The sequence below is a fragment of the Rhamphochromis sp. 'chilingali' genome (genome assembly GCF_963969265.1).
Source record: "Rhamphochromis sp. 'chilingali' genome assembly, chromosome: 13".
In the NCBI taxonomy this organism is placed as follows: Eukaryota; Metazoa; Chordata; class Actinopteri; order Cichliformes; family Cichlidae; genus Rhamphochromis; species Rhamphochromis sp. 'chilingali'.
This window is the reverse complement of record NC_137940.1, coordinates 21,665,941-21,688,601: the sequence shown is the minus strand read 5'-3', so window position 1 is coordinate 21,688,601 and position 22,661 is coordinate 21,665,941. Positions and strand designations below refer to the sequence as shown.

General features: G+C 42.0%; 1 protein-coding gene across 1 annotated transcript; it reads left to right on the top strand.

Moving 5' to 3' along the window:
- Positions 1 to 1,031: 1,031 nt before the first annotated feature.
- LOC308409216 (ribosomal protein S6 kinase alpha-6) lies at positions 1,032 to 22,220 on the top strand. Its single transcript, XM_080901803.1, has 22 exons — positions 1,032 to 1,543; positions 4,404 to 4,463; positions 4,567 to 4,683; positions 4,770 to 4,851; positions 4,962 to 5,042; positions 8,950 to 9,029; positions 9,787 to 9,893; positions 11,014 to 11,051; positions 11,764 to 11,906; positions 12,026 to 12,096; positions 12,211 to 12,299; positions 12,468 to 12,532; positions 12,994 to 13,096; positions 13,259 to 13,383; positions 14,215 to 14,337; positions 15,078 to 15,167; positions 15,252 to 15,410; positions 15,489 to 15,650; positions 15,738 to 15,814; positions 15,923 to 16,040; positions 16,296 to 16,436; positions 20,948 to 22,220. The coding sequence occupies exons 1-22, from the start codon at positions 1,517 to 1,519 to the stop codon at positions 21,071 to 21,073; spliced, it is 2,184 nt and encodes a 727-aa protein (XP_080757929.1). The 5' UTR covers positions 1,032 to 1,516; the 3' UTR covers positions 21,074 to 22,220.
- Positions 22,221 to 22,661: the final 441 nt, after the last annotated feature.

Sequence of the window (22,661 nt, the reverse complement as noted above, 5' to 3'; positions counted from 1 at the left end):
TGAGTATGAGTAGGAAATTATGTAGGAATTTAAGCTGTAAAAATACAACTTCTTAAAAACATTAACAAACTTGTAACTGCAATGATCGCAGCTGCATACACACACACTGCTACTGGAGCGCCATCAGTATGAGTTCAGTTAATCAACTTCAGTGCATCCAGAATGCTGCAGTGAAAGTACTGACGGGGACTCCAAGCATACAGGCTTGAATAATCAGGCCCCATCTATCTTCATCTTATCTCACCCCAGTAGAGCACTTTGCTCTCAGGCTTTTGGCTTACTACTGGTTTCTAGGGTATTTAAAAGTAGAATGGGAGCTTCAGCTTTCAGGCCCATTTTCTGTGGACGTAACTCCCAGTTTGGAATCGGGACACAGACATCTTCTCTAATTTCAAGATTAGGCTTAAAACTTTATTTTTTTGATTAAGCTTATAGTGATGGTTGAATCAGGTGACCTCAAACCCTTCCTTAGTTACACTGCTGTAATAGTTGCAGGCTGCTCAGAGTTGGGTTGAGCCTGGTTCTGCCAGATATTTCTTCCTGTTAAAATGGAGATTTTCCTTACCACTGTCGCCAAGTGCTTCCTCAGGTTTGATTGTTAAAATACAGTTAGTCTTATTGCGAATACTGGTATTTATTAACAGATTGGCACGTAAGTTTTGACCTACTGTATCTTGACTTGTACAAGGAAGTATTAATGGCCAAATATGTACACGAATATATATTTAAATAATTAAGCTGTATTGTTTAGACTGAAGAAATGCGTGTGCCAAATCAAATAGACAAATCCACGCATGTAGTCGTTCACTACAGAAACACGGAGCATTTGTGGGTGGGAGAAAGCTGCAGAGAAAGCGGAGAGCGTTAAGCCTCTTATATGCACTTAAACCAGGGATGGAAAGGCTTATGAAACAGTGGTTTTAAAACGTACAGCTCGCACTGTTAAGATCGCTAACTTACAAATCGTTTGCGCTTTAATTTCATCATGCGTCAACAGCAAGAAAAAAGCAAAAAAAAAACAACTCCCTGCCTGCCACAGTCACGGTGACTAACTATTTCGGTCGCTAGCAAATAGTCCATCAACCGGATGTGTGCATGTCACACACAGCATCAGGTCCCCGCGCCACCACGTCCACTCTCCCTCCTCTCTATCTCGAGACCTGCTGCTTTGGTTTGGACGGGGGAAATCCTTAACTGAATTGCGTCATAAATACGTCAATAAAGTCCCATTCACTGACGATCAGGTACCACGGTAGCCGCCATATTCGCATCTATGGTAGGGTAGCGGTGCTTTCGGCGAGCGTGTGATCCAGTCATCAACATCGACTGTTCCCTGCGCCGACCCTCCAAACCTTTCCTCGGAGCGGCCCGCGGTTCCACAGCCTGCATCGGAGCATCGAGGCAGAAAAAAGCCGGACTTCCACAGAGGGTGGTTGGGGGGGAAAGACATGCAACGTGGAGCGGGGGTCTAGGTGGACTACGATGCCTTAGACTTGGAGAGGAATCCTGGTACAAGATGGAGGTAAACAGCGTTAGTAGTGAGGTGAGTTGACAAATGCGTGTTTTGCATGTTAATCTCGCCGCGTTGCTTCTGGTTTCGTGGTGTCCCGTTAAGTTATCTCGCCCCGCTCGTCTCGGCAGAGCTTAAATTCGCATCACGACCTGCAGCGCACCGTGATGCATGCTAACGCACTAGCTAATGCTAACAGCTGGTTAGATGTTTGTTTTTATTGCACTGCCCTGATTTTTTTTTTCTTATTAGTTTAACACTTACCCGTCCCGTCTTTCGCAACGGCTCATCATTCCGCACCGACACTGGTGTTTTTACCCAATGACAGGTGCCCGTCGCGCATCTTTTTCTTGTTATTTACACTTCTCAGGAGGAGTTTACCTCCTAGCTAGCTTAGCGCTTGTAGCATTAGCAGCAGATAGCTTGATAGCTGACAGCTTGCAGGCTTGAAAACTTGGGAGCCAAGTTGTTATCCAACCTCTACTGTTTAAGTAATAAAAGGTTGCTAAAGTATTTTAGTCTGTGTGTGTAGTAGTTAGGCAGCGCATGAATCCAGCCACTGCAGTTTTTTGTTTGTTTTTTTTGTTTAAAGTTTGTCATTAGCTGCGCTAAATCGGTCAGTCGTGTTTACTGCTGAAGGTTGGCTTGTCAGCAGTACTTGTGAATTAGTGATGCTGTTAATAACTTAATAACAAAAACGTCTGTGCGCAGCTTTATAAGTTATAATTTGACCAAAAAAGTGCACAACGCGTTTAACAATGGACTGACAGCGGCAATAAAGTGACGACGCTGTGACTGAAAATTGCGCAATATGGAGCTGTACTATTTATCACTGTTAGTACAAACCAGTGATACCTTTTTGCAATGACATCCAGAAACAGTCTTGTGATAGCTGTGGGAAGGATTCAATTTGCTTTTGCACGGGCTCGGTAATAAGGTTTTCCAGTTGCAGCAAAGCCAACTTGACATCCTAAACCTGATTTCTGGGATTCTTTGCGGTCCTTTCACATTTACACACTGAAAAAGTCCGTCTGGCAGACTTCTGTGACTTTCGTAAAGTCAACAGAAAGTTACTGAAACATCCCGGGGTTGTTTGAACTGACCCTTCCATTTTTATTGAGGTTTCTCTTGGAAACTTTTAAAGCTTTTTGTTAATCTTTCATATAATACCTTTTATAATAACTTAATCAGCTTCATGGCCCAAATATTACAATGCTTTTAATAACAATAATAATGGATTGCATTTTTACATAGCGCTTTTTCGGGACCCCTCAAAGTGCTTTACAATACCACTATTCATTCACTCTCACATTCACACACTGGTGGAGGCAAGCTACAGTTGTAGCCACAGCTGCCCTGGGGCAGACTGACAGAGGCGAGGCTGCCATGGCGCGCCATCGGCCCCTCTGGCCATCACCAGTAGGCGGTAGGTGAAATGTCTTGCCCAAGGACACAACGACCGAGACTGGGGCTCGAACCGGCAACCTTCCGATTACAAGACGAACACCCAACTCTTGAGCCATGATCGCCACTTTTAAAAAGTTTTACTGCAGACAAACACTTGAATTTGCTGTTTACTGTAAGCTGCAGCTTTGAAGACTGTGAGATTACAGAAGTAAATATCAGCTGAGCTACCTAAACCAGAGCAGTGGTGATGCTGGCTGTTTAATCAACACTGTATCAGTTCTCACATAAAAGACTTCTTTTTTCTCAGGCCAAACCCTTGTATGCCGGTATAAGTGTATGCAAAATGATATTATGTAGGATTGTCAGACATCAGATGGCTGCAAAAGGCTGGCCTGGTTGCGCTGAGTGTAGGCTGCACTCCCATTACAAGCTGTGATGAGCCACAGCAAAGGTGGGAGTGAAAAAAATCTATGTGTGAATTATGACACAAGCTCTGCCCTGGCTTCGGCCAAGCTTGGATGTTACCCTTCACAGATGCACCGAGGCGTTTGCTTTCAGCTTTATTCTGCGTTGTTTCGGCCTTTGCGGTGTCTATCTTGTCAGATTTTTTTTTTTTTCTTTTAAATATGTTTTTCTTGCCAGTGTTGCTCTGCTGCAGCAGCAGTAGCAAGATATTGGAAAGTGGTTTTGCTGGCCTCCGTTGTGTGGATGTACACGAGTGTATGTTGGTGGCTCCACCCACTGAGTGGGTTTGCGTAGTGCTATGACTCATACCCCTCTTCAGAGGCTTGATGGAATTCAACACACACAAACACAGTGGACTGAATACATAATGCAGGCTGCGCTTCAGCCTGTAACTGAAATATTCAGACCTGGATAATGTTTTTGTGGTCAGTCGTTTGATTTGCAGATGCCGAGATATCTGACATTCCTCCTCTGACAATGTCATTTCAGCGTGCGTGGCTGTTACAGTAAACAAAGAGGGGGTGTGTGTGTGTGTGTGGGGGGGGGGGGGCGCTTCTTAAACGTGGTCTGCGGTCATTTAAAGTATGCATTTACCAGCATCATCAGCTAGAAGCTCTAAAAGAAACAGGCCCTATTATGTCTTGAATGCTGACTGTAGCTCCAGCAAATATCTGACTCTTGGAGCTTGTTTTTTGCTCTCACTGGGGATTAAGCTAGAATGCTAATAATGGGGGGGCTTTATAGGGACAGGATAAGGGCTGGACAGCTGGACGGGATTAAAGTATGGACTCCATACTGTTTGACAACACGCAGAGAACTACAGTTGGAAAAGGGACAGTGCCGTATTATTGCATGTGTGACTCATCGAATTCATCTGTTGAATCTTCCATCATACATGTGGGCGTGCAGCTGCTGCTGCAGTCATAGTCCTGCTCAGCTAAAAACAAGGATGAATAAGCTTTGTGAAAGTGCTTACTGCTGTTGACAACAACTCTGATCAGATTTGTTGCTTTGGCTGCAGGTCAATGGGCATCAGATCATGGATGAGCCCATGGAGGAGGGAGAGTCTTTCTCACACTGTGTAAGTAAGGCTGCGCTTTTAAGTCTTCATGTCTGTGTGCGTGAAGCGGTGACCTAACCCCACCGCCTCGTGTTTCTGTCTCATTCTGCTAATGTTTGTGTAGGATGATGGGACATATAAGGAGATTCCTATCACCCACCATGTAAAAGAGGGCTGCGAGAAAGCCGATCCGTCTCAGTTCGAACTGCTAAAAGTCCTCGGCCAGGGCTCTTTCGGCAAGGTGAGGGAACTCTGGAGATGAGTCGAGTGGTTTGTTTGTGCCGGCGCTTATATCTGTCTAAAATCCTCTCATTCGCCTTCTGTCAGGTGTTTCTTGTCAGGAAGATCCTGGGTCCAGATGCTGGTCAGTTATATGCAATGAAAGTTCTAAAAAAGGCATCTTTGAAAGGTAATGCCACTGTTGTTTTTGGCCATCTCTGCATAAAACAGCACCAGTACTGTCTGTCCAAAGTGCTGGATTTCTTTCTGAATGGCTCCATCTGTCTCCTTTGTCTCCAGTCAGGGACAGAGTTCGCACTAAGATGGAAAGAGACATTTTAGTGGAAGTCAATCATCCCTTCATAGTGAAATTGCACTACGGTAAGACAAACACTGTTTGTTTGTTTGTTTGTTTGTTTGTTTGTTTGTTTGTTTGTTTGTTTGTTTGTTTATTTATTTATTTATTTTTAATACACATAGCATGGCTATTACACAGTTTTGAACATTTAGATGCACTCATGGACTAAAACGTCATGGAAACATCAGGATTTCATTTATTTCTTTTTCTGGGACGGAAACTTTTACATCAAGTAAAAATAAAAATTTAAAAATAAGTGAAATGTACTGCACACATTTTAAATCATTTTTTTTTAAAACACAATGGGGTCCAGAATTTTACATAAATAAGCTTTTGGCGTAATTCTGGTAATCATTCATTTGTTTTTGGCCGAATTGGTAGAGTTCAATAAAGTTTGTTGTCCTGGCATGGAACTGGCTTTAAAGCCGAGTCAACAGATTTCAGTAGTGTTGAGGCTTTAGAGAAGCTTAATATTAGGCAATTTATCTGTTCCCCAACCAGCTTTCCTCTCTTTAAGGGCGTCACTGTCCTGTTGGAAATATAGTTGTTTTTAAGTTTCAAGAGTCTAGCTAATAGCTTGAGGTTGTGCTGAAGTTCTGCAGCCTGTCAGTGTGTGGTGATGTGAAACATGATTGGTGGTAGACTGACACTGGTGTTCCAGTAGGGGTGGGGGAAATGATCAGTGTGTCATAGTATCAGAGTGTTTTATGTGGTGATAATGTATCAATAGAGAAACACCAAATATGTGCATTTTATGAAGTGTATAAAATGTTCTGGCTCATCTCATGCACCACCATCCACCACAGCAGTAAAAATGGGAAAAGAACCTCTTTGCAAAAAATCAGTGTCAGTCTGATGATTTTCTTTCATATTCTCTGACCGACTGCAACTGCAACTTATTGTGACTAATAGGGCTGGGCCATATTATACCGTTCACGGTAATACCGGTATAATGTTAGGCAACGATAGGAAAATGAAATATCGCGATAGAATGGGAGTAAAACGCGCATGCGCAGTGCCTTTGTTTTCATACGCACATGGCCGATTGTTGGTTTGTAAAAATGGTGCAACTTCCGTGATGTGGAACTGGTTTGGTGTTTGTCCATCAGATACACAACAAAGCACATTTTTTTGCAGAACATGCAAGCGGCCGTTGTTATTGTCGTATTTGTCGGATTAAGATGCTCTTAAATCTGGGAGTAATCTGGGTCCCAAACTCCGTATATTTGACTTCAGGTCAAACAACCCTGCAGCATCACTGAGAGTTGAAAACTGTCTAAATTCTTTGATCTTTAATAAAACGATCAGCATTGCTGCTTTACCAAGTGTAACTATAAAGTTTAACTTCCAGGCATCCATGAAAACAAAAGTTATTACATTTAACGGAGTTAGAAGTTAGCAGGAAGCTAGCGGAAGTTAGCTCGCTAGTTTCGCTAGTTACCTAAGCATGATATAGCATGTTCTGACTGAGAGATTTCTGAAAAAATTCAAACGTACAGCTCTGCTATCACTTCCAACATAAATGAAGACAGGAAACTAAACAGCAGTGACGTTTTTAGGGTTACTGAAGTTGGGCTAGCTGATATATAATGATGTGCTACGTGATCGCTAGCGACACAGCTATGTTAGCATAACATAAACAGTGAAGCTGGAGGAGGAACACTAACACTTTTCCACTTATAAAAGTTAACGTGAAGGTTCCTCATGGTTAGAGACAAATGCAATCGCATGGCAGGATGCTGTAAACGGACCAAACTTCAGTCAGGAGAACAACTGAGATAATCCATCCACAATACGAGGTTAGTCATTAATATACTGCAACAACATGGGAATAGCTCAGCTGCCAGAGAATTCAACATTAATGAATCAATGGTACAGAAGTGGAGGAAGCAAGAAGAATGAGTTTAATAAAGTTTGATTTATCTGACTGCTTTGTTTCGCTTAATGTGCCTTATAATCCCGTGCAACTTATGGTCCGAAAAATGCGTACTGCACACTGCAGTTTAATGTTGCAAAGCACCTCTTTTTAACTTCAGTGGATATTATACATGGTTATGCTCAGGATATGTCAGCCCATTTCTACTGGAAATGCCTTTGGGTTAAACTTTCAGCAAGGAATTTGCATTTGCACTGTTACATTTTTATAAAGCTTTAATGTACATAAAAACCAGCTTCTTGTTTACGTGAAAATAAATGGAAGGTTGTCTTTTTGCGCTAGTAATGTTGTGGAGTTGTATTTTGTCTCGCATCAATTATATCGTCAGTTATATCGTTATCGCAAATTTTCAAATATATATCGTGATAAATATTTTTGGCCATATCGCCCTGCTCTAGTGACTAAATGGTTGCTTCGAGCTTGAGGCTGTCGCACATTCACGACCACTTTTGATCGCAACGTGATTGCGCAGGCTGGTCAATCAGCGGCAACCCTGCAGAACGGTGGTATTCCTGAAGAACAGGAAGTTTGCTGAGTGCAGTGGTAATAGTTAAATATGCATTTCGTCCAAATGTGAATTTCTTTCTATGTAGCAAGCAACAGACTTTCAATGATTGATCACAGTTAAAAAGATTGCTTGCAATAGCCAACTTGACCCCATTCAATTGATGGCAGGCTAACTCCCATCTTATGGCAACATTTATGGCAGGTTTTAGTGACAGTGCTGGTGTGTTTGGCTCATTTTACAGCAAGAAAAACTTGACGTGAGATGACTTTGTCTTATTGGATTAAACAGGCACTGTTAAAGTTAATCTTTGAGGACATAATTTGCAGTTGGAAAAGGTGATAAATTACAATATATGTTGCAATACTCTGCACATTGCAAAATGTTAGAAATGGCAGTAATATTGTATTCATGGGGTGTCTGCTCATTCCCACTTCTGCCTTCTAGCCGCTTCTACTTCAATGCAGACCTGTGCTTTGGTGATTTCTGGATAATTTCTCCAACTTGGTGTCAGCCGAGCCGAATGTTGTTGTCGTTTTTAACGTGTAAACGTCGGACAATTTCAGAAAAAACGGTCAGGACATTTTCTACAGTTGCCCTTTCTCCTTAGCACAAAGAATGAAAGGTTCTACTTCAGGTGCTTTTAACACAACTGGAACTACTCAGTGTTGTTTATACGAGGGTGCTGCCTTGATAGAGCACGCTGAAAGCGGTAAACATGACGCCCACTCAGTAGGTGAACGCACCTGACAGATAGCTGCGCTGCTCACACATCTGCATAATTCGACATCGCAGACTTTATAGTAGGGAGCTATCAGGTTAAAGACCGGCTAATGTTCAGTCTGACTGCATTTGTGTTCCCCCGTGCACGTCTGTTGGGTGATGTCTGGAGGAGTTCAGGGCTGTAGTGCACGCATCAAAGCTTTTGAGTCCTTTTCAGACTCTGACAAAGTGGCTGCACTTCATTTAAACTGATAATCTTAGACTATAAAAGTCTTTAGAAATGGCTTCAAGAGATGTCCCCGACTTGTGCAAAATCGTCTTTCTCAGACGTGCTCTGAGCTCCTTGGACTTGCTGGTGAGTCTAGTCATTCACCAGCATTTGGAACTTGCAGCAGCGCTGAATTAATACGCGGATGTAAAGTTTTGAGCCTCTACATGGGATCAGAACCATGTGTTCATTTCAGGGTTTTTTTGCTTTCTGCTCCAGAAAAAAACAGTTTGCAGAACTGATTGAAATCAGATGTTACTGTAACGTCTCATGTGCGTGTAACTGTATGATCATACAGAATGAATTCAGGGTGGGTTTAACATGGCGTAAGCTGTTTATCTGCATCGTGTTTCAGTCAGAAATGCCTTTAACCTCATTTAACAAAATATTTTTGAATGCTTTAGTTATTTAACAGGATTTGACATTTCATCTCGACATCTCTGTTAAATCACAATACTGTTGGCTTGTGGATAAATTGTCAGTTTCCTGTCTCCGCAGCCTTTCAGACAGAAGGGAAACTGTATTTAATACTGGACTTTCTCAGGGGAGGGGATGTATTCACTCGCTTATCCAAAGAGGTAAGCTGGCATTCTGTTGTCTTACATGTTGTTGTGCCTTCAAGCTTATTTTTGTCTTTATTCTGTTTATTTTGTACTTCGGTTATATAAAAAAAAAAAAAAAAAAAAAATCTGAGATGTTCTTAAAAATAAAAATCCTGTTAGTGCCCATGTTTGTGAAACTCAGAGCTACAGATGCCAAAATGTTAATTTATAAACCCTAAGGAAATGTAAATATGACGGCAACTAATGGAGCAGGTGCAATTTTAGTATGCAAGAGTATTTTATTTATTTTAAAAGCGCATAAATGTGCCAAGTCATTTGTCTCTGATATCTTCTGTTTGTTTTTTATTCAAATTCCGACTTGAATTCCTCATGAAAAGGCAAGTGCTTTTCCTCGGAATCTTTATTCCCCCTTTTTCATCATCAGCTGCTTGTCAGTCAGATTCCCGGCTCAGCTTTTCTCAGATGCTTTCAGGGCACTCAGACAATGTGTGATTGTTCTCTGGATAGACCTATTGTTGAAAGCATGTCTCAGAACCAAAGCGATAGCTGCCAGCGGCGTCAGATCAACAGCTTGCCGAATCCTGAAACGTATTTGAAATGTTGATGTTGTTGTGACAATAACGATAATACTCTTTTTCTCTGTTTTGGTAACTGAAGCTTAATATTCAAGTTTGGTTTTGTTTTTTTGTTTGTTTGGTTTTTTTTTGTTTCCTTTGCTGCTGCTGAATTTCTCTTCAGAGTTCAAAGAGTAAATTTGTCCAGTTCTTATCAGGTTATGTTTACAGAGGAAGATGTGAAATTCTACCTTGCAGAGCTGGCCCTGGCCCTCGACCATCTGCACAACCTGGGCATAGTTTACAGAGATCTCAAGCCAGAGAAGTAAGAATCACAGACCTCATCTTCCCCTTTCAGCCTGTCGTAGCAAAGCCCTGCGCAATGGCACAGAACGGAGTACAGAAGGGAACTGCAAAAGCCGATTGCTTTTGGTTTCATTACAAACATTTTCAAGTACAAAACCACTTTGATCTTTCACCTATATTGCTGCAAACTATAGTGTGTGTGTGTGTGTGTGTGTGTGTGTGTGTGTGTTGTTGTTAGCAGCTAATACAATTAACATATAGTCTGAATTAAAACAATAGCTGTAAAAACAATAGACCTATTGATTACACAGCCACGTAAAATAAAATGTGACTAATCAATATGTGTATGCATAAATTCAAATAGTTAAAGTTTTTTTTTTTTTTTTAAATCTGACTTAAAAAAAAAGATAAAGATCTCTGCTCAGTTTGAGTCTGCGTTAGTTTCCCCACGGTGTGCGGCCCTCACACACACGGAGTGGAGCAGAGTAAAGCTGACAACATGCCAGGTCACTGTAAATGCAAGGCAGCGTTTGACGCTTGTTGGGGGGCTAACATAGCAGTTGGAATGGAGAAAGAAGCTGTATGAGGCTCTCTTATTGTCGGCTCACTCAGCCAAAACGAGTCGCAAAAAAAAGTCAGAAACTGCTGAACGACTGCGAAACAAACAACTTATTGGTGAGAGAGGGTGAGATACCTCCAGACAGCACCTGCCTTTGCTGTCATGCACTTTAAAAAAAGAAAAACCATAATTATCAGTATTGGATCACAGTTCCTTACAAATACAAAATTGCTCCATCTCTAATATGATTTCATTTCTGTAAATGAAAATTTAACATAAATACATACCATAAATCTAGGAAAATTTCTCCATATCACAAGGCGGATTTGATGAAACACTCATTTTTCAAGAAAATCAGTTGAAGGGTTATTTTTGTTTTCTAACTTACCTGCTGTATGAAAAGAAATTTTGGTTTAGTTTTTCCGGCTTTTGCTCCGTTTTTCATAAAATGTCTGCAGCGTACGGATTGAACGTTTTATACAAACCTCTCAGAACTCACTCGCTTTAGTCATGCTTTATGCAGAAATCACAAAACATGAGATTCTTTGATGCTCACCTCTGTGAAATCTCTGTCTTTCAGCATCTTACTTGATGAAGCTGGACACATAAAGTTAACAGGTATGAGCTACCTTACTTTTTTTGACTATGAAGAATCAGGAAAGAGTCTAATGTAGTTAACCTGTTAAATATGACCATGCTTAAAGTGATAGATGTGCCACTACTGTTGAGTATTGAGTCCTACTAGTTTTGTTGTTTGTCAAATATCTTACACGTGTGCTCCTCACACACGACGGAGCTTCACTGCCAGAGACGCCCGATGTTGCTGTCAGAAATCAAACTAACAGTCGGAAATGTCCTCCTGCTTTCTCTCATTTGATGATGATGGATCAGTGTAGCCGTGTTTCACTTCTGCTTATTATGAGTTTCGTAATAATGATATTGATTAGATGCATCAACAAAACATTAAAAATTTTAAGATCAGTTTTTAATGCAAAGGTAAAATTATGCCTTAAACAAAAGCAAATCTGTGATCACTGAAATGAGTTAACTGTTTCTATTTATTTCCTGTTTGTTGTGGTTGCTGTTGCTGTTTTCTAACTGTTTGATTTATATTTGTGTTGCTATACTGCATCTTAAAAGCCTAACCAGGAAAAGATCTGCAAGTTAGCTTGGTTAGAAGTCGTACGTGTATTGCATTGGTTACGTTTTTATTTAAATGCAGCAACGTTAATATGCATGGTCTGTGTTTTGTATAAATAAGTAAAATCCAAATGCAAACATTTGCAGTAAATCTGTAACTTCTTGCCTAAAACTTTACTATGTTACACAGACTTTGGTTTGAGTAAAGAGTCGGTAGATGCTGATAAGAAGGCATATTCCTTCTGTGGTACGGTGGAGTATATGGCCCCTGAGGTGGTCAACAGGAGAGGACACACGCAGAGTGCAGACTGGTGGTCTCTGGGAGTACTTATGGTACGCAACCTCACACAAACCTGATTTAAATAGGAAGAAAAGACATGGGACATATGTATTCATAGGAATTTTATACATTAAAGTAAAAGGAAAAAACCTGACCTATGGTGTGTTTGCAGTTTGAAATGCTCACAGGGACGTTACCATTCCAAGGGAAAGACCGCAATGAGACTATGAACATGATTCTCAAGTGAGTCATTATGAATGACATCATTAAGGCATGTCAGACAAGTTTTGATATGTAGATGATAACAGTGACACCCCCCCATGTTCATCTGTCACTCTGTTGTCTCTCTCCCTGCAGAGCTAAGTTGGGAATGCCCCAGTTCCTTAGTTTGGAAGCCCAGAGTTTGCTGAGAATGCTGTTTAAACGTAACCCTGCTAACAGGCTAGGTAAGGAAACGTGATCGTCAAGTCACGCTGTTCACTAAGCCTAAGGTTGGTTAACATTTTGGCATCCGCTTCTACCTCGAAATCGGCCAAGAGGTTAATAATGTGCGGATGAGTCGATGAAAAGCAATAACGCTGGGTTAACTGAACCAGAGCCATCTGTGTCTTTAGGGGCCGGGCCCGACGGCGTGGAAGAGATCAAACGCCATGCATTCTTTTCCACCATCGACTGGAATGTGAGTGCACACACCAACACGCACTTCTCACACTCTTTTTCTTTTTTCCTCCTCTCTCCCACACACCCACACGCATAAACACACACACACACACACACACACACACACACACAACTCCCCAGCTTCTGCTGAGGATTCACACCTAACAAATGCTTGGCGTGGTGACTACTGGCCATCAGTCTTGGCCACGGGATCTGTGTTTGTGTGTGTGTGCGCGTATGTGTGTGTGCATGAGTCTGGGCAGAGGTCCAATTCTCACTGTGTGTGCACTAATAGCCCTGCATGAGCGTTTAAGAGCCGGCAGGATGCTATTGGCCGGACCAAGCGGTGGTGGGATTTCAGGGGGTTAATCTGGGAGGGGGTCTTGGCCTCTCCTGCACATATGTTCACACGCTCCAGACGGCCTGTGATAGTTTGATTCCTCACACGTTTACGTGTCTCCTGCATTTTTGTACCTGCAGAAACTGTACAGGAGAGAGCTCCAGCCCCCGTTCAAGCCCGCAGCAGGTAAACCAGATGACACGTTCTGCTTTGACCCAGAGTTCACCGCTAAAACGCCGAAAGGTACACCTACACACACACACAAGCACGCACGCACGTTCTGCTCACATGTTTTTAAGCTTACAAGCAACAGCTAGTCCTGCAGCCATGGAAACAGCAACTGCAAAATGTTAGTGGGTGTTTATGTTAGTCTGTTTATATTCTGAATTATCTTGGTTTATTTAGACTCCCCAGGTATCCCGCCCAGTGCTAATGCACACCAGCTCTTCAAAGGCTTCAGTTTTGTTGCGCCGACCCCCATGGATGAGAACAAGGGCTCCCCGCTGCTCAGCATCCTCCCCATAGTTCAGGTGAAGATGCATTATCGTAACCTTGTATTCGCTCACTCTTTACACGAGGTACTTAATGGTACTTGAAGTATTGTCTTGCATGCACGAAGCTCACACAGACTTTTTTTTTCTCTTTTCATGAAGCAGCGTTCATGAGAAACTATTGTAATCTCTAGAAATTCAGCAGTTTCTCCTCCTGTTTTGGAGCCATGCATAAATTTCATGATGCAGTTGCAGCTCTGTTCAGAACACAGTAAGACAGATCGGTCACTGAAACATTGTAACTAATACCTGAGTGCTGCTGACACGGTTTCTTTCTGTTGCCTGCTGATTGTAATTACAGTGGAATAGTTTGGATTGGTGGCAGAGGTCTAGGATCCAAATTAAATGATCTTGTAATGACTGTTCTGCTGCTGACCGACACAAACAAACAGGCACATTACAAAGTTGATGGCAGGTTTGCTGCGGAGCACCTGTGTAAATGTGCAGCAATAGTTTCACTCTGGACAGTTTGGTGCAGATGTCCACCTGAACTTTAGGTTGACCTGCTAAACATTTGGTGGTTAAAGGTCAAACTATTAGATAAAATGATGAAGTACTCAGTCTTTTTATTTTTTTTCTTCTCCAAAGGTCAACTTCACTGACATTATGTTCTTTGTTGTGGGACTCAAATTACCAGGATGCTCTAACATTTGATACACGTTGTTGACTTGCATAGACAAGCTGAAGTGTTACTTGCATCCTTCAGCGTCGCTCGTGAAGGACACGAGGTGATGCTGTGCTGGAACTTTTTTTTTTTTTTGTAATGTCACAGGACACTGTATAAATGTTAATGATTCCTGCCCTTTCCAGCTGCACGGAGGCTCAGCCAAGTTCTCCGACATGTACGAGCTGCAGGAGGACATCGGGGTCGGCTCCTACTCTATTTGTAAACGCTGTGTACACCGAGTCTCTGCCATGGACTATGCTGTGAAGGTAACCGGCTGTTTCCTTGTGACCTCTGAACATGTTAAAGAATCTATACCAGAGGACAGAAGTGTTTTGTTTTTTTTAGATGGCTTGTTTTCTCATAACTGCATCTCGATCATGTTGGGAAATTTCATTATGTTTATGTAAATTACATTTACATTACAGCACAAATGTGCACTCGGAGTCAGGCGTGAGCTGTTTAGAATTTGGGTTCTTTCAAAATCACTGCATCTTCACTGCCAGTCCTCAAGAACTGACACTGATTATAGCAAAAGTTCATAAAAATGTCTAAAAGTAGAAGTTCTTTAAAAACATATGTGAATGTCAGACGCTTGAATTGGTGACACAAATCTGTGGAGCCTGCTTTATTCCTCCAAAGCCTTTCCTGTGTGCGTTCTCATGCTTGGACAGGCATGGATGTAAACTGCAGCTTCTTTAGTTTGCAGTGTCCTGCAGCTGCAGGTTAATAGATCGCTAAGTGGCACGACTGGTTCGTTTTATTACACATGCTTTGCACCTCTTGGTAGAGCCAATGAAAGTACAGTTGATGTGTGTAGAATAAGAGTTTGTGGACATCAGCGTCTTTAACTATCGATACATTTAAAACAGAGCGACTCAAATGGAATTTGGTTATTCATAAAGCACCAGCAGATGGCAGCACAGCTTCAGTTTGCTTTTAGTGTCTCAAGTCTCTGATAGAAGTTAGAGTTGTTTGATCACTAATACTGTGTTTGTGTTTCACTCAGATTATAGACAAAAGTAAGAGGGACCCCTCTGAAGAGATTGAAATCCTGATGCGATATGGACAGCACCCCAACATCATCACTCTGAAAGACGTCAGTGACATTTATGTGTGAGCTTTCCGACACAGTCGGCTTTTGGCGGGTATATTCTGACGGGTTGTGTTGTCTCTGTGTCAGGTGTATGACGAGGGCAGGTATGTATACCTGGTGACGGAGCTGATGAAGGGAGGGGAGCTGCTGGATCGAATCCTCAGGCAGAAGTTTTTCTCCGAGAGAGAAGCAAGTGCTGTTCTTTACACCATTACAAAGACTGTTGACTACCTCCACTGCCAAGGGGTGAGGAAACGCTTACACGCGCGTGCACAGCAGAGTTAATTTGGACACGTTTTCTGAATATCTTCTCCTTCTCCTCAGGTAGTACACCGAGACCTGAAGCCCAGCAACATCCTGTACATGGACGACTCGGGGAATCCCGACTCCATCAGGATCTGTGATTTTGGATTCGCTAAACAGCTCCGGGGAGGCAACGGCCTCCTTCTAACCCCCTGTTACACCGCCAACTTTGTGGCACCAGAGGTGAGCAGGAAGCAAGGCAAAAAAAGAGAATCCATGATCTGCTTTGTTTCTGAGTCTGATGGCTTGTGTTGTTCTTTGTTTCCGTAGGTACTAATGCGACAAGGTTATGATGCAGCCTGTGATATATGGAGCCTTGGAGTCTTGCTGTATACCATGTTAGCAGGGTAAGACTGCACACAGAACTCTCAGGAGTCGTTTGGATGATTAATAGCAAACTGCATGTGATGCGATTATGCATTTCATAATCTGCGCTTTGTTTTCATCGCTGTCAGGTACACACCGTTCGCTAATGGGCCAAACGACACACCGGAAGAGATTCTTCTCCGGATAGGATCTGGGAAGTTCTCTTTGACGGGTGGCAACTGGGATACTGTGTCAGACAGCTCGAAGGTACACACTGACACATTGTTCTAAATCCTTTTGTTCAGGCTTCCTTTTAAGCAGCTGTGATGTTTCCTTTTGTAAACCTAGCGTTGTAAAGTTTAATGAAGACGACCCGCTTTTCCCATGTACTTAAAAGTTTGATACAAATTATGCCGTTGACTTAAAATTGGCCAGAATTAAACCTTTATACCCGTATGAATTCATAGTGGCTTTTTAAAATGTGCCCTTTAATCTTTAGAAATCTGTATTTGTGTATTCCAGGACTTGCTGTCCCATATGCTCCATGTGGACCCTCACCAGCGATACACAGCAGAGCAGGTTCTAAAGCATTCCTGGATCACGTGCAGAGATACGCTACCGCACTTCCAGCTCACACGCCATGATGCACCGCACCTCGTCAAGGTGAGTAGATCCAACCGTATCCCGCTAACAAAGACCTCAATTTACAGGAACAATTATTATTATCTACTACAGTTAAATGATTAGTAACACCTCAACATGTGTGCTGGACTTAAGACCTGTAAGAGTTTTCTCATTTACGTCAGAAGATTTGTGCCCTGTGTGCACAGATGGACAGTGATAACGTTGTATTTAGAAGGAAGTTGTTTTTTTGTTTTTTTTTTATTTATGGAGCGATGTGCGGTGGAAACGAGCAGATTTGTGAGCAGATGAGGAGGCTGAGGAAGAGTAAACGGTTTAGTGGAGGCTATTTGTGGAGCCACTGCTGGTACTTGTGTACGGAGGCGCGTGTGGGCGCAAAGTTGGAGCCAAAAGTGTTCAGATCGTGATGTCGGTGGCTTCAGTGAAACAGATTTCCTCCAAAACGTCAGGATTTTGAGGACTTTTTTATTTATTTTTTGTCCACTGCTGCCAAATGAAAGGGCCAGTTTGGGGACGTAATTCTTCAGCAGATGCTTTAAAACAAACCACAGACTGAGCAGATCCTGTATACTGCCGAAGGTTGTTTCAAAGTTTAGGCGTCACAAATTGAAAAGCACAGTAATGCCTGTATTTAAGACTGGAGCCAGAAATGGGTCTAAGGCAAATGAGTGGAGAGGTCAATCATTTCTGCCCTCACTCTGCTGGAATACGGACACCCTAATGTGGCTGGACACACGGGGGCCAGGTCAGGTTGTCTGGGTATCATTTGTGCTAAGCACTCGACCCAGCTGAGCTGACCTCTCTTAATCTCAGAGAGCAGCAGCTGTATAAAAGGCCAGAGTCATGCACAGGATTTTGCTTCTGACTTTTTACACTTCCTGATCCGGTGATAATGTCGCCATTAAAGGAAGGACCAGATTAACAGCAGGTTTCAGTCCTAAAAATCCAAGAATTCTTTGTTAATCCTTGTGTCTCCAGACTGCTCAGTTAACATTAGGTAGCCTGGACTAGAGCAGGGCGATATGACCAAAAATATTTATCACAATATACATTTGAAAATTTGCGATAACGATATAACTGACGATATAATTGACACTAGACAAAATACTTTACAACTCCACAACTTTATTAGTGAAAAAAAACATCAATGTATTTTCGCTTAAACAAGCAGCTGTTTTTTATGTGCATTAAAGTTATCTAAAAATTTAACTGTGCAAATGCAAATTTCTTGCTGACAGTTTAACCAAAAGGCATTTCCAGTGGGAATTGGCCGACATATCCTCAGCATAACCACGTATAATATCCACAAAACTTAGAAAGAGGTTATACACATACAATACGGTAACATTATGTTGAAGCACAGTACGTATCACTCTGCGAGGCTCCTCCCTATGATAGCCATAATGCTCCGACAATCCATCAAGCGGTGCGGGTTCGTAGCTTAGCAAAGTCGTACTAAAACATTCGACAGATTTTCGAGCGCCGTGTACATAAAATCGTTTCAAGGTCAGTAAACAACCAGAATTCATACATAAGGCACACGGGATTATAAGGGGCACTGTCGATTTTCAGAAAAATCAAAGGATTGATTTTAAGTGTGCCGTATTTTCCAAAAAACACGGTAATAACGACGGCCCGCTAGCATGCTCTACCAAAAATAGTGCTTTGTTGTGTATCTGACGGATGAAAGCCAAACCAGTTCCACATCACTGAAGTTGCAGCATTTTTACAAACCAGTTCTGGTTCATTCGTTTTATTCAACGATCCGCTTTCGCTCTTCTCATTCTCCGTCGCAGGCACGCTTTTTCCTACATGTGTGTATGAAAACAAAGGCACTGCGCATGCGCGTTTTACCCAAATTCTATTGCGGTATTTCATTTTCTTATCGTTGCCCAACATTATACCGGTATTACCGTGAACGGTATGATATGACCCAGCCCTAGCCTGGACTGCACCGTAACCTCTGCTGGTCATGTCAGAATTCTGCCTAATGTCTACTTTCAATAATTAACTGTATCCACACAGAAAAGCTCATTAAACTGTAAACCGCAGAAACATTAGATGCCTAATCAAGGACTCTTAGACTGTGTGGCAGAGTAGCTGCTTGTCATGTTTTTATTTTTCTTACTGGGGGGGGGGGGAGGGAAAACAATTCGATGTGGATCACAGAGGATTACTAAAAGAGGAGGAAGTTACCCAAAGACATTTTCAAATCACCTTTCAGCCTTGGTTGTCAGTATATTGGCCCCTACCTGTCACTCAAATGTATCATATCCATTATAACAGCGGTCTCCGTCCTCTTTTGCGCCTCGGATCGGTTTAATGTCAGACAGTATTTTCACGGACCGGCCTTTTAAGGTGTCTCTGATAAATACAACAAAATAAAATGATACGGCCGAGACAAAAACTGTGGTATTTTGTAAATATAATAATAAATGTGAATTCACTGTGTAATTGTAACTTTATTAGCAGCGTCCTCCTGAAATGCGTCAACAACGTTGAGAGTAACATCCTCCTCTCTGCCCCTTAGTGCTCTGGTCGCTATGGTAATGCGTAAATATTTCTTTCAAAATAAGACTCACAACTACAACACTGGGAAAGACCCAGGGAAACGGAGTTAACGATAAAAACCTTGAAAACCACAAATTTTACACCCGAGCCTCAACTCTCACGGTCCAGTACCAAACGACTCACGGACCGGTGAGCCATTAAACAAAAAATAGTTTAGATATTTTAATTTTTACTGTAAAGTTAGATTTTCAAACTTTTTGGGAGTCTTAAACAGCCATTTGAGGAACTGCGGTTGGTTGGACAAAACATGTGACCATCTCATTTACCAAATCTGGGAAAATGTGATCGACACAGATGGGAAAATATGACAATTTACAGTGGCTTGCAAAAGTATTCGGCCCCCTTGAAGTTTTCCACATTTTGTCACATTACAGCCACAAACATGAATCAATTTTATTGGAATCCCACGTGAAAGACCAACACAAAGTGGTGTACACGTGAGAAGTGGAAGGAAAATCATACATGATTCCAAACATTTTTCACAAATAAATAACTGCAAAGTGGGGTGTGCGTAATTATTCAGCCCCCTGAGTCAATACTTTGTAGAACCACCTTTTGCTGCAATTCCAGCTGCCAGTCTTTTAGGGTATGTCTCTACCAGCTTTGCACATCTACAGACTGAAATGCTTGCCCATTCTTCTTTGCAAAACAGCTCCAGCTCAGATTAGATGGACAGCGTTTGTGAACAGCAGTTTTCAGATCTTGCCACAGATTATCGATTGGATTTAGACACCAGACAGGTCAGGGATAAAGTTATTGAGAAATTTAAAGCAGGCTTAGGCTACAAAAAGATTTCCCAAGCCTTGAACATCCCACAGAGCACTGTTCAAGCGATCATTCAGAAATGGAAGGAGTATGGCACAACTGTAAACCTACCAAGACAAGGCCGTCCACCTAAACTCACAGGCCGAACAATGAGCGCGCTGATCAGAAATGCAGCCAAGAGGCCCATGGTGACTGTGGATGAGCTGCAGAGATCTACAGCTCAGGTGGGGGAATATGTCCATTTTTGGCCAAAATGCAAAACACTATGTGTGGCGGAAAACTAACACTACACATCACTCTGAACACACCATCCCCACTGTCAAATATGGTGGTGGCAGCATCAGTCTCTGGGGGTGCTTCTCTTCAGCAGGGACAGGGAAGCTGGTCAGAGTTGATGGGAAGATGGATGGAGCCAAATACAGGGCAATCTTGGAAGAAAACCTCTTGGAGTCTGCAAAAGACTTGAGACTGGGGCGGAGGTTTACCTTCCAGCAGGACAACGACCCTAAACATAAAGCCAGGGCAACAATGGAATGGTTTAAAACAAAACATATCCATGTGTTAGAACGGCCCAGTCAAAGTCCAGATCTAAATCCAATCGAGAATCTGTGGCAAGATCTGAAAACTGCTGTTCACAAACGCTGTCCATCTAATCTGACTGAGCTGGAGCTGTTTTGCAAAGAAGAATGGGCAAGGATTTCAGTCTCTAGATGTGCAAAGCTGGTAGAGACAGACCCTAAAAGACTGGCAGCTGGAATTGCAGCAAAAGGTGGTTCTACAAAGTATTGACTCAGGGGGCTGAATAATTATGCACACCCCACTTTGCAATTATTTATTTGTGAAAAATGTTTGGAATCATGTATGATTTTCATTCCACTTCTCACGTGTACACAACTTTGTGTTGGTCTTTCACGTGGAATTCCAATAAAATTGATTCATGTTTGTGGCTGTAATGTGACAAAATGTGGAAAAGGTCAAGGGGGCCGAATACTTTTGCAAGCCACTGTATATGCAAAACATTCATTGGTTACTAAAACACTGTAACTTTAACAATATTTCGTCAGCTTCTGTTACATTATTGAAACTATATTATCTTTTTCCCAGCCAGTAAGAAACAATTTAATTATATATTTATACAGTAGCAGTGGTGGTGAGGCCAGCTGAAACATTAAAGCCACGTGTCTTTGTTTCATCAGGGAGCGATGGCTGCCACCTATTCAGCTCTGAGCCAGAAGACGAGTCAGCCAGTGTTGGAGCCTGTGGCGGCATCCAGTTTAGCCCAGAGACGCAGCATGAAGAAACTCACCTCAACGGACATGTAGACCCATGTTTCTCACCCACCAGTTTTGATCTCACTCTGTCAGACTCATACGCAAACAAGAAAAAGCAAAAAGTACGCGCACACCCACAGCCCCAAGTCTTGGCCAGTCAGAACTACTGTCTCCCAGGTTTTCTTTAAAAAAAAAAAAAATCTATTTATTTGAAACACCGGAACATCTGCAATCACACACACACACACACACACACACAGGACGAGGTTGCGTTGCAGAAGTCAGCCGAAGACGAACAGAGGAACCTCGTATCTGTTACTGCTGGGGAGACAGACTTGTATTTATTTCCACAGCTTCTCATATGCACTTACCCTCCTCGCCTTTCATTCTTTCTTCCTTTTTATGTGAGGAAGAAACGCACCAGCTGATGTTTTCCTTCACTGTGATTGGCTGATTAAAAAGCTGCTTTGGTTAAACTGTGCTCCCCCCCCACACACTGCTCTTCATCTTCGCTCCGCCATCCTCCTCTCCCCTCATTTGCTTTTACTCTTTTTTTTTTTTTCTTTTTTTTTTTTTTTTTTCAACGTGAAGTAATGATTTATGTGTGAGAGTGCTGGCAAGTTGGTATTGACTGAGGTACTTTGCATAACCGTTTCCTTTCTGAGACAAAAATAAAAAAATAAATGTATTAAAAAAAATCAGATACTGCTTGAAGCGGGTTTGAAGGTTCTTCAGAACCAAAATCACTTCCCAGCACTTTTGGTAACATAAACGCATGTGTGGACAGATCCTGTATTGCTTTTCCCTTGAAACTCAGTCGGATTTGTTTTACTTGTGTATCAAAAGACGTAAACATGCTGCAGACGGACAAAAGATACTGTCTCGCTACTGAAGGTGAACCTATGTGGTAACAAGAAATCGTTTGCAAAAATGATATAACTATATAGAACATAATGAAGATGAAGAGCATGTGGGGGGAGCTGTCGGGATTTCTCTGGGGGGGATGGGACGCACCCTGTCGAACCAGAGAGGCTGAATTTAAAAGAATAAATAAATGAATAACAAAAAAACATTTCCATGGAAATCTCTTCAAAAGACATTGTGGAAATTGTATGATACTGTATTTATTTCATTTGATTTTTAAGATTCTATTTTTCTTTCAAGTTCTGTATATATTGACATTAAAGATCATTATTGACATGCATCCACTGTGGTCTGTGCTGCTTTGTTACATAGCGCTGAGGCAGATTTAACACATGAGTGTGACAGAGCCAGCGTTCATGTGAAGAGGTAACTTCAGTTTTAGTGATCCTTCTGATTTACTTGGTTAGAATATGTGAAGAGCAGAAACAACGGGTACTGTTGAACCCACTTTTGTACCATCTAATAATTCTTTGTAGCACAGATTCAACAAAGTTCTGGAAACACTCATGAGATTTTGTTCAATGTTGATATGATGCAATCACACAGTTAGCTGCACATCCATGATGTGAATCTCCTGTTCCGCCACATCCCAAAGGTGCTCTACTATATTGAACTGGTGACTGTGCAGGACATTTGAGTACACTGATCTCATGTTTGAGATGATCTAAACTATATGACATGGTGTAGCAGTCTGCAGGAAAAACAGTCATCAGAT